Here is a 19,145-nt window from a genome sequence, read left to right as displayed (position 1 = left end):
AAGGATGTGGTATTCCACTAATTTAGTAGAAGTTTATGTAGCTTGGAAAAGTAGCCTAGTAATGTATAAAAAAAAGCTCTTCGTAATGGCAGGACAGCATATTATTCATCTTTAATAGAGGAAAACAAGAACAACCCAGGTTTCTCTTCAGCACTGTAGCCAGGCTGACAAAGAGTCAGAGCTCTGTTGAACCTTGTATTCCTTTAGCACTGAGCAGTAATGACTTTGTGAGCTTCTTTACAGATAAAATTGTTATGATTAGAGAAAAAAATAATCTGCTCCTTCCTACAAATGCTTTAGAATTGGCTGTAAGACCTGTACGAATCTTTCACTCCTATACATCTCTCTGAACTAATTTCAACAGTTTCTACATCCAAACTATCGACGTGTCTTTTAGATCCTATCCCAACTAGACTGTTCAAGGAGGCTTTACCTTTAATTAATTCCTCAATATTGGATCTAATTAATCTCTCTCTAGTAATTTTTCCACTTGAGAAATATTGTAAAAATCATGAACATCCTGTCTCAGAGTGATGTAGAAAAACTAGTCCATGCATTTGTTACTTCCTGGCTGGACTATTGTAATTCCTTATTATCAGGTCGTCCAAATAGATCTCTCAGACATCTTCAGTTGATCCAAAATATTGCAGCCAGAGTACTGACGAGAGTCAGCAAGACAGATCATATTTCTCCTATACTGGTTTCTCTTCATTGGCTTCCTGTGAAAGCTGGAATAGAATTCAAAATCCTTCTTCTAACATATAAAGCTCTTAACATTCAATCTCCATCATATCTTGAAGACCTGATAGTACCATATTATTCCAGCAGAACTCTTCGCTCTCAGACTGCAGGCTTACTTGTTCCTGGGATTTCTAAAAGTAGAATGGGAGGCAGAGCCTTCAGTTATCAGCTCCTCTCCTGTGGAACCAGCTCCCAGTTTGGTGTTCGGGAGGCAGACACCCTCTCTATTTTTAAGTCCAGGCTTAAAACCTTCCTTTTTAACAAGGCTTATATTTAGGGCTGACTCGGGTGATCCTGAGAGGGTCAGCTGGAGGCTTCATTGGCACATCTGGCTTCCTCTTGGACGTCCCTTAGTTTTGCCCCTAGTTATGCTGCTATAGGCCTAGGCTGCTGGGGGAACTCTCCTGATGCACTGAGCCCTTCTCTATATTCTCTATCTACCTTTATATTGAATATATACACTGCTATTGCACTGCACTAACTCTGTTTCTGCCTATGTTCTTTCTCCGAGTGTCCCTGGTCCCAGAGTTGGATGCTTCAGGTCCACCAACTGGCCTAGTCTCCATCATGTCCACTGTGGGATGCTGCTGCTGACCTGCTTCCAGTCCACTGCTTCCAGCTGCCCATTTCCATCAGCCGACTCTGTATTGCCCTCACTTTACTCGATATGTTCTTCTACATATTTTTGAGTTTCCTAGCAACTATATACAGTGCCTTGCGAAAGTATTCGGCCCCCTTGAACTTTTCAACCTTTTGCCACATTTCAGGCTTCAAACATAAAGATATAAAATTTTAATTTTTTTGTCAAGAATCAACAACAAGTGGGACACAATAGTGAAGTGGAACGAAATTTATTGGATATTTTAAACTTTAACAAATAAAAACCTGAAAAGTGGGGCGTGCAATATTATTCAGCCCCCTTGCATTAATACTTTGTAGCGCCACCTTTTGCTGCAATTACAGCTGCAAGTCGCTTGGAGTATGTCTCTATCAGTTTTGCACATCGAGAGACTGAAATTCTTGCCCATTCTTCCTTGCAAAACAGCTCGAGCTCAGTGAGGTTGGATGGAGAGCGTTTGTGAACAGCAGTCTTCAGCTCTGCCCACAGATTCTCGATTGGATTCAGGTCTGGACTTTGACTTGGCCATTCTAACACCTGGATACGTTTATTTGTGAACCATTCCATTGTAGATTTGGCTTTATGTTTTGGATCATTGTCCTGTTGTTTGAAGAACATATTAAGGAATTTATACTGAAAAATGTACTACTAGGGCTCTATTGCTGAGTCATTAGTAATGATCAAGATTTCTGCATGTAATATGTCCTTTTGATCCACGAGACAATAAAAACATACTTGTTGCACCTTTGGTCTTGCATTTCATTGGATTTCTACACAGAGCAGTGTATTCAGGCCATGGGAAAGGGACGGAAAATACAGTCAGTCCCAACACATTCGTGATATGCTCATTTAGACATCAACAAGATGGCCAAGTTTGCGGTGAGCATCCACAAACACACTCAGCCAAGTGCTGTGTGAACATACATGGTGAGAGCCTGGGAGAATGCAGCCACTGCCAGCAGTGTCTGACTGAAGTGTGAAGTCATGAAACCAACTGAGTGAGATTTACAGCTTCACACAGTCAGATTGCTGGGAGGACTCGTTGTTTTTGTGGATCATTTCTTTTCATCCACACTGAAACTCACCTCTATCAATTTTTTTAATAGAAATATTTGCCTGCTGTAGGGACACAACACAATAATTTAGACCTGTGCTCATAGGGTAGGTAATGGGGGGTTTCTCTGACCCACAGAGCCAAACTTTACATGCTGCAGGTCATGATTAACTCTGAAAACGCAAGTGTGTAGATTTAAGTTTCGAACATCTGTTTGCAGTTTATTAAAAAATATCAAAGTAACTATAAGCAGTCGTATTAGATCACACAACTGCTTCTATAGGGAAATATCAACTCTACAGTTCCCCTCAGCATCAAAGAGCTTTTTAGCCTCTTTTAGCTCATAGTTTTGTTTTTAATATTTTGTTTCAACTTTTATCAACCTAGTTACCAATAGCAGCAGGTTGTTGTTTTTAATGGAAAGGATATGATCAACCCACTGTACATTACCTACTTACCAACATGAGCAGAAAAATAGAGACTAGCTGCACAACAGAGGATACACATTTAAAACATAAACACAGATATTCAAGAATTAATGAAGGGCAAAGAGCTGAGCTAAAAGAAGAGGGGCATAATGAACTTGCATTCAAAGCAAATGAAACATAAAAGAATCCTAAGGTTGCATTGCATCTTCTGGATATGCAAAACAGCCTGGAAATATGTTTGCTCCAACAATGATATGAGGTTGTTTCTGTTGCCCCCAAAAGGCTCCTAAAATTTAGTAAATGCTGGTTCCAACAGATTTCAGTACTGCATACTTTCTATTTTCTTTTGTAACACTCACCTGATATCCTCTTTGTCGTACACTGCACTGGTTGTTCTGGTAAACATTACATATTTACCCTATTTCTAATGCTGATAGTTACATTTTTTTCAGATTCAAGAGTCCCCCCACTGCTTTACATATGCTTCTCCATATCTTTTGCTTGGGTAGAAAGGACAACTGAGAATGTTTCATGTTAGCATATGTCACATTTAGATTTGTTTGTACATCAATTATCATTCCCAGCTTACTAATTTCTTTCAGGCCATGCAGTAGGTGTTCATAATGTGGTTGTAATCAGGTGTTCTCGGAGTGCTTTGTTGTTGGAGCTAACTGAATCAGAAGAATGTAACACAGGCTGGCTGTCCACTTCAGACATCAATTCCTTTACCAATTCCATCCCTGCTGAACTGACAGAAACACACCAACAAATGAAACGAAAGCAATTTTTTGGCAGAGAATCCAAATGAAGAAAATGTTATTGATATTACAAAAGAAAATATAAAAAATGACGGGCCAAGGTGACCATTTATAAGACTTACAGTCTTTATGAAAGGTGAAAAGGGTGGGCTTTCAGACTGATGGGCTCAATCTCCAATCGAGGTAGAACCAGGCTCATTAAACACTCCACACCCAAGAAAAATGGTTCAGTGCAGCAGTAGTTTCCAGTTGTGTGCTGTCAGGGTCTGACAGCTGGCAGGTTTTCATTCCAAGCAAAGTCAAAAACAGCCAATTACAGATTATGAAGCATGAAGATATGTGAATCTACAGAATTCAATTCAATCCATTCAGTCTAGTTCAGATGGAATGAAATACTACAGACTTCTTGGCTATCAAAAATCTTTAAAATACATTGTCTCTATATTAAAGTTCCTATAATCATTTTTATTTTTACATTTTACTCAACAGCTTATTCACAAACATCCAGGAATAAAGTGACATCACTACAACACAATTTGTAGGCCAATGGTGGGGGGTGGGGTGGGGTGGGGGGACCAATGAAATACATAAAGCAAAGAAAAATGCAAGTGTTGTATTTGAAGGAATACACCAGAACTAACCTATATGTAAAGACAGAAATGATGCTACTAAAGAAGTTTTCATCAAAACTTCAAGGAACCTTGATTTCCTAGGAGCCAATGTCTAAGAATTTCCCCAGGTTTAAAGGTTTTTCCATCGCACTGCATTTAACCACAGCAGGGCTAATGCTCCAGAACTATTTAAGCAAATTTATCTACAAACAAATCAAAAGCTTGACAGTCTCAAATTGTGTTGGTCCACTGCTTGTACAATTTCAAAGGCTTCTTAATCCAGATCAGCTTTGCCGTTCATTCAACTTTAAGTTTCTTCACATAAAACTACCAGAACTGCTAATTTTCTGGGTGTAACCAAGCACATGGCAGCTTCCATTAGAGCTAAAATGGTCTTGGTGATTATGTGTGCCTAACATCAAGCCCCTACACCCTGACACCAACAAATGCAACCACCCACACACAAAACTTTAACCACACTCTCCAAAGGATATTTCAAACCCATTATACTTCTAAAAAGCTATCATCCTTCCTTTCCCGCCTTTTATCACTTCATTTCATTTGTCTTTCTTTGAAAATGTTCTTCCCAATATTCCATTGCTTGTGTTCATTTTCATCTTTCAATTTAAATATTTTTCTGTTCTGTTTTTATCCTTAGTTGTCCAACAAAATGGTGAATACCCCCCAGCAATAAGGTTTGAACTGTCATCCTGTTTGCTTCTTCAAAAGAACAGCCTCTTTCACATTTCCTTTATGTCCCTTTCACCATGAAGCAGGACATGAGGGCTTCAGACAGATACAGAGGGAGAGAAAGAGAGTGTCACCTGCTCTCAACTGAAAAGGGGTGAGACAAAACTTTTATTCTGCACTTCAAAGAACCAACAGAGAATTATTTTTTTCCACAACTCCCCTTCAAAAACCTCTGTTAACGGGCTGACTATAATGGGCTGAGGAGTGGGCTTGTTTCTGAGCACTTGAGCGTGTGTGTGTGTGTGTGTGTGTGTGTGTGTGTGTGTGTGTGTGTGTGTGTGTGTGTGTGTGTGTGTGTGTGTGTGTACATACCTGGTCACAAGCTTCTTTGCAAGGCGAGAACTCAGCAGCATGGTGGCAACAGGAGGGATCTGCAGACACAGATACATCAAGCTAGCAGTGATGTTACCATTAGAACAGAGCTGATAGTTAAGCACATTATCATGTTTAGTAAAATATTTGTCCAGAAGACGGTGCCATAGGAATGGAGTGTCATTTTTTCAGTGAAATAATCTCTCGACCATTCTGAAAAAGAAATTATTGTTTTAGTGGTGCAGAGCAGTAGCTCTGAAGGAGCTGCTGGTAAACATGTAGTTTCATGGCTCATGTTTCAGTCACTACTTCACACACATTTCCTCATCTGAGAACAGCTTTGGGCATATGGGAATCTGTATTAAAATACACTAAGCACAGAGAGCAGGAGAGAAGAGACAGATTGAATTTGTCTCTGTATTAAAGATTACCTGCGCACTTTTCTTCAGGTGCTCATGCATTGTGCTATGCTGCAGTTATAGGCCACAGTAATTCTGCTCACTTTACAAACCAGCTTATGTTCTGTGATCATTTTTCCATATTTTGGGAGCCTTGGGTCTTGGGAAATTTCTATACTTAACCTCATCAGACTCTGCCACTATCATTATCTGAAGCTGTGGCACTAACTGCAGCTGATCAAATGAGCCGAAAAAACAGCTGATCTCATGATGCAGCAATTACATAGTCATACAAAAGAAAAACAATTTTAAGGTGAAGCATTAAAAAATATTAATACCTGTGCATTGGTTAAAAGTATCAATATCAATGCATTTTCTGTCAGTGTGATTAACACATCACATCTTTCTATATATGGAGCCCTGCGACAGACTGGCGACCTATCCAGGGTATCCCCTGCCTTCGCCCGCGTCAGCTGGGATAGGCTCCAGCACCCCCCGCCACCCTAGTGAGGATAAAGCGGTGTATAGAGAATGGATGGATGGATGATCATTTATACAGAACAGTATTTTTTCTTTAAAGTAACAAAAGCTCATCTATCTGATTTTAAATAACATATTTTATTGTCACACAAAGTTTACCAAATTTGAACTCTTTAGAAACTCTTCGCTAGTGTGACCCAACCTCAGAATGACCTAGGGAATATTATCTGTCAATACCTTCACTGACATGAAGTTTTCAAAATAGAATCTATTTTAACAGAAGCAGAAGCTCAAATTCAATTGTGTTTTTTTTATAATGGTTGCTGTGTTAAATATATAAAGGCATATTTTTACTTTAAATCAGGGAAAAATACTTAATTATTTCAACACAACACTATGTTTTAATAGTGTGGCTATTAAAACATTTATTTTTTAAATGTACGAGGTTACTTGGCATCAACAAAGTATAAAAAATATAATATAATAAATATTACTGTTCCAAATGCAGGGCCTTAAAAGTCAGAATTACCTAAAAGTGTATGTACCAGATTCTTCCTCCCCAGAGATGAAATCAGGGAGACGAACAGCCATCCTCTAAATACTGGGTTAGGGTTTACAGGTACAGTGTTCAACAGTGAGATGATGCATGGTGCTGTGGCAAAGATGTAACCATCTTGTGTAGATACACAAAATTTATATCACCCAAATAATTTCAACATCACATTTACATGTCTCACGGTTTAAGAAGAGTGAGAAGCCCACATAGAAAGAGGGTGTTGGTTGGCAGCAGAGCTCCAAACCACAGCCCTGCCCAGACTTCCAGTAAGCAAGTTGGCTCACTTTGCTGTCAACAAACTGCACCCACTTCGCTGTGTGTGGACTTCAGTGAACACAGTGATACGAGTTGGACTCCTCCAGTAAGGAATAAAAAGATGGTCTGAAATTCAGTTCAGTTGTGCTAGTGGCAACTAATGTATTTTGAATCCTTTAGGCTTCTGCAAAGATAACTGGAAGGGTACAGAGGTCTGCTGCGTCTTCTAACTCTATACCAGCAGTTTGTTTTTTTTTACAATTTTCAAACTTGTAGTCTTTAGATCCAACCGACACCCTAGGACATTTATCTATTTTCACACAGTTCCTTCCAGAGACACTAGAACCTTCCTACTACTTTATCACATATGTAGTAAACTGCCCAACACCTTAAAAAAAACAAACACTGATGTGAAAAATAGTCAGCACCAGGAACCGTTTTCACAAACATGACAGATTACGCACTTTACTTGATCTCAGAAAAGCTTCTCTGACTGACTGAAGTAAAGTGACAGTAAAAGTATTGTCTTTGACATATCTACAGCATAAATGGGGAAATATTAAATTACCCCAAATCCTTTTTTTCAGTTCCGTTCAAAATGTGGCCTGATTGTAATTTTTTCAAGCCTATGAATTTACATCACCATTTAAGGACACAACACTGCAGTCATTACTGTTCATATGGACTGAACAGCTATTTAAAAAATCAACCATAAAGTTCTGGCTTGATAAAGAATCATACAACTACCTGCTAACAAGTAGTATAGGTACAGTGAGGGAAATACATATTTCATCCCGTGCATATTTCATGATTTTGGTCACATACAAAAAACCATCAGTCTAAAATTATAGTTTAAGTATATTTTTTGTAGGCGGCCCCATTCACTGTTCCCTCGATGTGGTGCAGTCATCCTGTACCCTTGACAGAGTAACAGGCCCAAGGTATAATGCCTTCACCTCCATTCGTGACTGTGGGGATTGTGTTCTTGGTGTCATAGTCTGCATGACCCAAAGGGTGACTGCAGCTCAGGTAGTAGAGTGGGTTGCCTCCTAACTAAAAGGTTGGGTGTTCAATTCATGGCCATTCCATATTCTTGGATTGTCCTTGACCTCTCAGATGACCATAGATATTGCACAAGGCGAGACCTTGCCTGGAACTCCACAACGAGGGTAATTGATTGTTGTTCTTTTCTTTCTTCCATTTGCGAAAGATTGCACAACAGTTGTCACCTTCTAACAAAGTTTTTGGTCGATGGTCTTGTTGCACTGTTAAGCTCTACAATCTCGTCCCTGACATACACTAAATTGCCAAAAGTATTTGCTCACCTGCCTTGACTCACATAAGAACAAGTGACATCCCATTCCTAAATCCATATGGTTCAATATGATGTCGGTCCACCCTTTACAGCTATAACAGCTTCAACTCTTCAGGGAAGGCTGACCACAAGGTTTAGGAGTGTGTTTATGGGAATTTTTCACCATTCTTCCAGAAGTGCATTTGTGAGGTCACATACTGATGTTGGATGAGAAGGCCTGGCTCTCAGTCTCCACTCTAATTTATCCCAAAGGTGATCTATTGGGTTGAGGTCAGGACTCTGTGCAGGCCAGTCAAGTTCATCCACACCAGTTCATCTATGTCTTTACGGACCTTGCGTTGTGCACTGACACACAGTCATGTTGGAAGAGGAAGGGGCCAGCTCCAAACTGTTCCCACAAAGTTGGGAGCATGGAATTGTCCAAAATGTATTGGTATGCTGAAGCATTCTGAGTCGCTTTCACTGGAACTAAGGGGCCAAGCTCAGCTACTAAAAAAACAACCCCACACCATAATCCCTCCTCCACCAAACTTTACACTTGGCACAATGCAGTCCGACAAGTATCGTTCTCCTGGCAACCGCCAAACCCAGACTGGTCCATCAGATTGCCAGACGGAGAAGCGCGATTCATCACTCCGCGTCTCCACTGCTCTAGAGTTCAGTGGCGGCGCGCTTTACACCACTTCATCCGACGTTTTGCATTGCACTTGGTGATGTACGGCTCGGATGCAGTTGCTTGGTGATGGAAACCCATTCCATGTAGCTCTCTGCGCACTGTTCTTGAGCTAATCTGAAGGCCACATGAAGTTTGAAGGTCTGTAGCAATTGACTCTGTAGAAAGTTGGCGACCTCTTGGCACTATGCGCTTCAGCATCCATCAGTTTACATAGCCTACCACTTGGTGGCTGAGTTGCTGTCATTCCCACACATGTCCACTTTCTTATAATACAGCTGACAGTTGACTGTGGAATATTTAGGAGCGAGGAAATGTCACGACTGGATTTGTTGTACAGGTGGCATCCTATCACAGTTCCACGCTGGAATTCACTGAGCTCCTGAGAGCGACCCATTCTTTCACAAATGTTTGTAAAAGCAGTCTGCATGCCGAGGTGGTTGATCTTCTACACATGTGGCCATGGAAGTGATTGGAACACCTGATTCTGATTATTTGGATGGGTGAGCGAATACTTTTAGCTGTATAGTGTATACGGATAGCTCTCTGGTCTTGTCCTATGTCGTAAAGTAGAAGATGAAAAATGTGACTCTTCAGACAGGTTTCTTTCAAACATGTAGACATAACTAGTTCAGATTATGAGTTCCTGAAGCAGAATAGGCTAATATGCATGCCTCTTGACCACATAAATAGTCTGTAGGAGCCTGAATTCTTGCTGGTAGGAAGGGGATCAAATACTTATTTCCCTTGATCAACTGGGAATTAATCTATAACTGACTGTTGTATGACGATTTCATCTGGATTTTTTTCCTTGATGTTCTGTCTCTTACAGTAAAATTAAGCCTACTATTAAAATTAAAATTCTTTGTATGTAGCTAACATCACAAAATACACAAGTGATCAAATACTTATTTGCCTCACTAATTCTTAGCTGCCTACATGAGACTCAGTAGAACTACAAGTGATACAAGCTACATTTTTCACACTAATAGGTCACCATAGTTGTCTAAGAGAAAGATGGCATCTATCCATCCATTTTCTATTCAGGGTCGTGGCTGGAGCCTATCCTAGCTGACTTAGGGCAAAGGCAGAGTTCATCCTAGACAGGTCTCCAGTCAACATAGACACACGGACAACTAAGCATACTCATGCAGAAAGACTGCAGGCCAAGCTCCAAATGACAGTCAGGACAGATCTCATGTTTTTTTCCACAGAACCGTGAGTGTAGAGAATGACATTGGATCTTGTTTGTATGAGCCACAGACATCTCTCTGATATATCAGTTGTATGAAATGAAGCTCATAGCAATGGCTGTTCTTACCGTTAACCACGAGACATATCTCAGGAAACATAGCGTCAGGGTTACGTACTGTATTGCTAACAGTGGAAACTGCACTCACATACTTTTACTCCCATGAAAACAGATAAAAGACATCTTGCTGGATGGAGTAAAGCAATGGAACATCGAAAATAAAGATAGAGCACAGCAAAGAAAAAAAACAGTATTTAATTTGCATAACACATTTTTTGACCTGACCTCACTGACCTCAAAAATCTTCCACTGGACTAAAAGTTTAACAGATTGAAAAAGAAATTATGCGATTCATCACAATTAACCACACAAAGTCACACAATAAATTGCAATGACATGTTTAAATCACTTAACAGCCACAGAAAGTAATGGGTAGAGCTGAAAATTCTTCTTCACCCTGTCCTTATTTGGAGCTGTTTCTTTTTCAGTCCCTGTCACACCCCCAATCCAACCAGCAGCCTCTTTGTTACACTCTGCCAAATTGGCCACTGCTGGCAGGCATTATGAGACTTAAAAGAAAGTGACTGTACTTGACAGGCCTGACACAAGCGATGAAAACCATAACACCCACTTATCAGTATGACTGCACTCAAGTGTGTGTGTGTGTGTGTGTGTAGGTGTGTGTGTGTGCATTTGTGTGTGGCCTCCAAAGGTACGTCTTCAGCTGCCTGACACTGGAGTTTCTGAATTCCAACACTGGGTCTGCTACACTCAGCTTTGATGCTCTGAAAAAGAATTGTCTTCGACGGAGTGTGTGTGTGTGTGAGTGTGTGTGTGTGTGTGTGTGTATGTGTATGTGTATGTGTATGTCTGTGTGTGTGTGTGTGTGTCTCATGTAGACAGCATTACACAAACACATTGTCTGTGTAATAACAAAATATTAAGAATTAATACTTTATGGCAGGTGAGGACCTAGCCAAGGAAAATGCCGACCGCAAAGAAAAGGAAACTTTTGACTTAATCAGGAAGACAGTGAGTGAAGTCTTGACTGTAGGAATGGCGACACTCCAGGTTGAATTAAAGAAAGATCTCTCAAAATTCCGTACTCGTTTCTTAGAGGACATTGACTAAAAACTAGACGAGCTAACGACAGACATGAACCGCAAAATACAGGATACAAAGGGTCAGATCGAAGGAGCAGTGGAACATATAGGAGAGATGGAGGGGCACATGGCCGATATGGAGAGATGGGACATCGGGGTGAAGGAGGCCCTCACCCAACTGCTCAGTAACCAGCGGGCCCTGCAGGAGAAGGTGTCCGATATGGAGGGCCGGGCGCGGCGTAACAACATTAGAATTTATGGTGTCCCGGAGAGCGCAGAGGGCACCTCTGCGATGACATTCATTGAAAACTTCATCAAGTCAGAGCTGGGGGACGAGTTTGGACCCGACCTGGGGATAGAACGCGCACACCGGGCCCTGGCACCGAAACCACCGACAGACGCCCCGCCGCGTTCAGTGGTAGTACGCTTTCTCCGGTTTACAGTCAAGGAGAAGATTCCCCACGTCGCATGGAAAAAGGAGCTTCACATCCAAAACCGACGGGTGTACTTCGACCATGACTATGCCACAGATGTTCAGAACAAGAGGAAGGAATATTCACCAATTCAAAAAGTATTGAAGGAGAATGGCATACGTTTCCAGACACCGCTAACTCGGATGAGAGTGTTTTTTGGATCTGGTACCGTCATGTATAACAGCGCTGCACAAGCAGCAGAAGACCTGGGGAAACGGGGACTCACGGTGAGTGAGACCCCCCGCAGGACCGGGAGTAAGGACGTAACAGAGGACACGCTCGCGGGGCTGCTGCCATGGGAGACAACTTTTTTCTTCAACTGGGGGGCCCCACTTGGTGGCTAGTCCCCTCACTGACCAAAGCGACATGACAGCTTTGTTGTTGGAAGTACAGTTCCTGTGTTTTAGTTCCTTACACTGTTTTAATTTTTGTTTTATGTTGTCTTTTCAGTTTGTTTGAGGGTCTGGGTTATCACAGGTACAGCTACTACAAAACTAAATGCAATATAAACACTATAATATACTCTCCCTGAATGTGAATGGGCTAAATAACCCTATCAAAAGAAGCAAAATGATCGCTAAAATAAAACACATTCTGGCAGGAAACCCATCTTACAGGATCTGAACATGAAAAACTAAAAAAGATGGGATTTAAAAACACTTTCTCCTCTTCTTACACAAATGGAAAAAAAGAGGGGAGTGGCAATACTATTATCAAATGCAACTCTGTTTGAGCTCCTATCTGAAATCAGTGATAAGGAGGGTAGATTCATTTTCGTTAAAGGAAAAATAGATAGAAAAGAGGTAACCTTATCTATGGGCCCCTTGGCAGCAGCACAACCTTTTTCAAGAAAATATTTTATTTAATTGCATCAGAAACACATGGAATTCTTATATGTGCAGGGGACTTAAACATAGTTCTGAATCCATTACTAGATACAACCAATAAAAAAAGAACAATAAATCCAACAGTTAAATGTGTAAATAGAGCACTTAAAGAATTAGGCCTTATGGACACATGGCGATGCTTAAATGGTTCTAACACAGGATACACTTTTTAGTCAGCGCGCCATGCAGCCTATTCAAGAATTGATTATTCCTTCATGTACAGCAAAGATCTACACAGGTTGAAATATTGCAAACTAGGACAAAGGGACCTCTCAGACCACGCCGAGGTCTACCTAAACCTACACCTAGATGGTAAACGACAAGAAACACTGTGGCGTCTAAATGTCGGGATGTTGAATGATCCTAATTTTATAAAGTCTATGGAATCAGATTTAGATTTGTATTTACATGACAATGACAATGGTGAGGTTAACCCCAGTATTTTATGGGATGCAGCTAAAGCAGTATTCCGGGGAAAGGTCATCGCAAGGACAGCAGCACTGAAAAAGGCAAAGAATCAAAAAATTTTTAAATCTACAGGAAAAACTGAAAAACCTGGAACAGAGACAGAAAGAAAACCCTCCAAAAAGAACCCTCCATATCAAACAAAATGAGTGAAGTTAAACAGCAAATAGATAAAATCTTAAGTGAAGAAGTTGAAAAAAACATAAGGTTTATGAAACAAAGATACTATGAGGCAGGTTCCAAAGCAACTAAATTATTAGCTTGGAGACTCAAAAAACAACAGGCAGATAACACTATTCATAAAATAAGAGACCCTGTTACAAATAAAACAACCCACAGTCTAGCTGGAATACACAAAGCATTTGAAATATACTACAAACTATTATACTCTCAGATAAAACAGGTTAGTGAACATACAATTACCGAATTTTTGAATTCATTGGACCTACCTTCACTAGGCAGAAACATTAACAACTAGAAAAGGCCATTTCTCAATTGTCCTTCGACCTTCAAAGAAATCCTGTATCCAGACGGTGATCCGGATCACCTCCAAAATCTAATCGATTCTTACTCTTGCTCTTCCGGACATCCTGTAAAAATTTGGTGAAAATCCGTCCATGACTTTTTGAGTTATGCTGTTAACAGACAAACAGACACACACACACACACACACAGACGGACAGACAAACTCCGGTGATTACATAACCTCCTGGCGGAGGTAATAAACTTATATCACCAACTAGAAAAGCACTCGGAGAGCGCATACCTCCGCCATGCCGTTTGTCTGTCTGTCCGTCTGTGTGTGTGTGTGTCTGTGTGTGTCTGTTTGTCTGTTAACAGCATAACTCAAAAAGTCATGGACGGATTTTCAGGATGTCCTGATTTTCACCCAGGCGGCCTTCAGAGTGTGTTCGCCGCCGCCGTCCCAGGCGGCCTTCAGAGTGTGTTCGCCGCCGCCCTGGCGGCCATCTCTCAATTGTCCTTCGACCTTCAAAAAATTCCTGGATCCAGACGGTGATTCGGATCACCTCCAAAATCTAATCGATTCTTACTCTTGCTCTTCCGGACATCCTGTAAAAATTTGGTGAAAATCCGTCCATGACTTTTTGAGTTATGCTGTTAACAGACAAACAGACACACACACACACACACACACACACACACACACAGACGGACAGACAGACAAACAAACTCCGGTGATTACATAACCTCCTGGCGGAGGTAATAAGAAGAAATAGGAAAAGCTATACCAAAATTAAAAACTAATAAATCACCTGGCACAGACGGTTTCCCCCCAGAGTGGTATAAATCTATGAACGAGCATCTGCTGCCACTGCTGAAGCGTTGCTTTAACTATATTCTGAGAGAAGGACTCCCCCTCCATCGTGGAGGGAGGCCTTCATATCAGTAACCCCCAAAGAAGGAAAGGATAAGCTGGACTGTAAAGGATATAGACCTATCAGTGTTCTAAACACAGATTACAAACTCTTTGCAACTGTTCTGGCAATTAGACTGGAAGCTGCGATGATCTTTTTAATAGATGAAGATCAAACAGGATTTATAAAAAACAGACAAACTCAAGACAATATAAGAAAGACCTTACATATTATTGAACAGATAAATAAGGATAAAGATAGTGCTGTAGTTCTCAGTCTGGACGCTGAAAAAGCCTTGGATTCGGTCGGTTGGGAGTTTCTCTATTTAGTGATGAACAGATTTGGCTTCAGTGAGGATTTCATACGCTGCATCGAAACCCTTTGTTCTTCCCCTAGCGCAAGAATTAAGATTAATGGTCACCTTTCGAACTCAATAACTCTACATCATGGCTGTAGGCAGGGCTGTCCCCTCAGCCCTAGTCTCTTCAACTTAAACACAAAACCCAGATAATGACATTCAATTATACACCAACACAGGAGGTTCTTACAAAGTACAAATTCAACTGGAATTCATCTCACATTAAATACCTTGGAATCAATTTAGCTAAGGACCTCTCACAATTGTTTAAAATTACCTATACCTACAACAATGAAAGAATACTTGATTATCTTAGTAAGGTGGGACTTGCTCCCTCTCGACTTTGGTGGTAGAATAAGAGCTGTTAAAATGAACATCTTTCCTAGGCTATTATATCATTTCTTATCACTACCAATAGAAATCCCTCAAAGACATTTTAGAGAATGGAACAAACACATCTCACAAATCATCTGGAATAAAAAGAGACCAAGAGTTAAACTGACAACACTGCTGCTGCCGGAGGAGGAGGGGGGCATGGCCCTACCACCGTTGAAGGATTATTACATATCAGCACAATTAAGACCCCTAGTGTGCTGGTGCAACCCCTCCTATGTAGCCAAATGGAAGACTATAGAGTTATCATTAACTCTTTAAGCTGCAGTCAATTCCAGCCGTTTTCAGTACAAAAAAATCGCTAATATTCTATTTTTAAATAAAAAAAATTACGACAAAATACGGGGAATATTGGACGGGCATTGCGAGGTGCATTTCCTTGAAAACGACCGATTCGGGGATTTTATACCGACTACAGGACATGTTTTGGACAAAATAGTTGACTGGCTTGTGTCATCTGGATGTAAAAGGTTGGATTATGGCCGTTTTTTGTGGAATCTTTTTTCTGTGTGTAATAATGAACCCGGAAATGTGATTCGCGCTGTGTGCGTTGAAGCCGTGTATAGAGAACGGATGGATGAATATTCGTTTTTGTCGGACAAATGTGTTTTTCTCACCCGCTGTGGTAATCGCATCTGAAAGTGGTTTATACCGGCGGATTCATGAGAATCTAAGCTTTCCATCGGCGTATAGTGTTTGTATAAGCGCGTTTGCAGCCGTCGGACATTCTTGAAATTCCTATGCAAATTAGTAGGTGTACCGCCGGCGGTACACTGAAGCTTAAGGGGTTAACAAACATCCCAATACAAACACTACTAGGTCAAGGGTTAAAACTTAATGAGACATCACAGACAACAAGCCAGCTTATAAACTTTTCTTTGAATGTATGGGGGGGAAGTGATCAAATGCTTTCAGCTCTCAAATGAGGTGAAAATACTTGGATGGCCGGCATATGACCTGGAGTTTAAACCAGCAACTCTGGATCAAAGGTTTAAGCATTGGGCTTGTTAAGCCGCATTTCGTAATAATGGTGCATTTTGTAATAAACGTCCAAAATGTAATAACTTTGACATTTCATTTCGTAATAAAGCCGCATTTCGTAATAAACTCCCGCATTTTGTAATAAACTGACCCAACGCATTTTGTAAAAATTTTTGCCGCATTACGTAATAAGTTATTACATTTTGAGAAAATGATTACAAAATGCACTTGCAATCTTTTGATTTTCTGGAAAAAGTAATAACATGGTGCATTATGTAATAAGGTATTATTATTGTATGTTAAACAATAAACTAATAGATGAGTGACCTTTATTAATTTGTATGTACAGTGCCTTGTGAAAGTATTCGGCCCCCTTGAACTTTTCAATCTTTCGCCACATTTCAGGCTTCAAACATAAAGATATAAAATTTTAATTTTTTGTCAAGAATCAACAACAATTGGGACACAATCGTGAAGTGGAATGAAATTTATTGGCTATTTTATACTTTTTTAACAAATAAAAAACTGAAAAGTGGGGTGTGCAATATTATTCGGCCCCTTTACTTTCAGTGCAGCAAACTCACTCCAGAAGTTCAGTGAGGATCTATGAATGATCCAGTGTTGTCCTAAATGACTGATGATGATAAATAGAATCCACCTGTGTGTAATCAAGTCTCCGTATAAATGCACCTGCTCTGTGATAGTCTCAGGGTTCTGTTTAAAGTGCAGAAAGCATCATGAAGACCAAGGAACACACCAGGCAGGTCCCAGATACTGTTGTGGAGAAGTTTAAAGCCGGATTTGGATACAAAAAGATTTCCCAAGCTTTAAACATCTCAAGGAGCACTGTGCAAGCAATTATATTGAAATGGAAGGAGTATCAGACCACTGCAAATCTACCAAGACCCGGCCGTCCCTCTAAACTTTCACCTCGAACAAGGAGAAGACTGATCAGAGATGCAGCCAAGAGGCCCATGATCACTCTGGATGAACTGCAGAGATCTACAGCTGAGGTGGGAGAGTCTGTCCATAGGACAACAATCAGTCGTACACTGCACAAATCTGGCCTTTATGGAAGAGTGGCAAGAAGAAAGCCATTTCTCAAAGATATCCATAAAAAGTCTCGTTTGAAGTTTGCCACAAGCCACCTGGGAGACACACCAAACATGTGGAAGAAGGTGCTCTGGTCTGATGAAACCAAAATCCAACTTTTTGGCCACAATGCAAAACGATATGTTTGGCGTAAAAGCAACACAGCTCATCACCCTGAACACACCATCCCCACTGTCAAACATGGTGGTGGCAGCCTCATGGTTTGGGCCTGCTTTTCTTCAGCAGGGACAGGGAAGATGGTTAAAATTGATGGGAAGATGAATGGAGCCAAATACAGGACCATTCTGGAAGAAAACCTGTTGGAGTCTGCAAAAGACCTGAGACTGAGACGGAGATTTATCTTCCAACAGGACAATGATCCAAAACATAAAGCCAAATCTACAATGGAATGGTTCACAAATAAACGTATCCAGGTGTTAGAATGGCCAAGTCAAAGTCCAGACCTGAATCCAATCGAGAATCTGTGGGCAGAGCTGAAGACTGCTGTTCACAAATGCTCTCCATCCAACCTCACTGAGCTCGAGCTGTTTTGCAAGGAAGAATGGGCAAGAATTTCAGTCTCTCGATGTGCAAAACTGATAGAGACGTACCCCAAGCGACTTGCAGCTGTAATTGCAGCAAAAGGTGGCGCTACAAAGTATTAACGCAAGGGGGCCGAATAATATTGCACGCCCCACTTTTCAGGTTTTTATTTGTTAAAAAAGTTTAAAATATTTAATAAATTTCGTTCCACTTCACGATTGTGTCCCAATTGTTGTTGATTCTTGACAAAAAATTAAAATTTTATATCTTTATTTTTGAAGCCTGAAATGTGGCGAAAGGTTGAAAAGTTCAAGGGGGCCGAATACTTTCACAAGGCACTGTATATGCATATGGATGCGTCTTAGAGCAGCGCGTTTACAGGCGCTACAAACAAAAGTTCTTTTCGATCCATAATGCTAAAACTTCTCACGTAAAAGGCACCAAAAGCATGAGTTAACTGAACTTAAGTGCTGTTGTGCAGTGAGATTTGTTTGCCATCCCAGGCTTTGGTTTCAGCTGTGCGTAGATGGCTGCGTTTTAATTCTGTTCAGTGTACAAGTAGTGCATTGACTTTGCACAAAGGTGGGTAGAAAAGTCAGATATTTATAAATATTTTGAATGTACTGAAGTAAAAATAATAATAATAATAATAATAATAATAATAATAATAATAATTAGTACCAAGAAGTAAAAATAGAAGGCTACATCAGAAAATGTCTGAAATATTAAAGTAAATAGTTAAAGAAAATATTATAAAACATTAAAAAATATAGGCTACATATTTTTGAAAGAAATAGCAAATCAGTGACTTAGAAAAAATATTAAGGAAAATATATTATCTTTGGAGTATTCTGCCAAACACAGCTTTATTAGGCCAAATAACTACAAGAAAACATACATACAAATCAATAAAGGTCACTCATCTATTAGTTTATTGTTTAACGTACAATAATAATACCTTATTACATAATGCACCATGTTATTACTTTTTCCAGAAAATCAAAAGATTGCAAGTGCATTTTGTAATCATTTTCTCAAAATGTAATAACTTATTACGTAATGCGGCAAAAATTTTTACAAAATGCGTTGGGTCAGTTTATTACAAAATGCGGCAGTTTATTACGAAATGCGGCTTTATTACGAAATGAAACGACAAAGTTATTACATTTTGGACGTTTATTACAAAATGCACCGTTATTGCGAAATGCGGCTTAACATGGCTCACTGTGGAATTACATCCATGTGCAAGATTGTTAAAAAAAGGCCATTTCC

At 40.2% G+C, this 19,145-nt stretch overlaps 1 protein-coding gene across 1 annotated transcript in view; it reads right to left on the bottom strand.

Moving 5' to 3' along the window:
• Nucleotides 1-19,145, bottom strand: part of reck (reversion-inducing-cysteine-rich protein with kazal motifs) — a 181,231-nt gene that overhangs the window by 132,745 nt on the left and 29,341 nt on the right. Inside the window, exon 2 of the mRNA XM_051940817.1 lies at nt 5,274-5,332. Within this exon, the coding sequence (XP_051796777.1) occupies nt 5,274-5,332 (59 nt within the window). The remainder of the gene's footprint in view (nt 1-5,273; nt 5,333-19,145) is intronic.

This window comes from Acanthochromis polyacanthus, chromosome 20, assembly GCF_021347895.1.
Source record: "Acanthochromis polyacanthus isolate Apoly-LR-REF ecotype Palm Island chromosome 20, KAUST_Apoly_ChrSc, whole genome shotgun sequence".
Lineage (NCBI taxonomy): Eukaryota > Metazoa > Chordata > Actinopteri > Pomacentridae > Acanthochromis > Acanthochromis polyacanthus.
The sequence above is the reverse complement of the archived record's forward strand: the minus strand, read 5'-3'. Positions and strand labels throughout refer to the sequence as shown.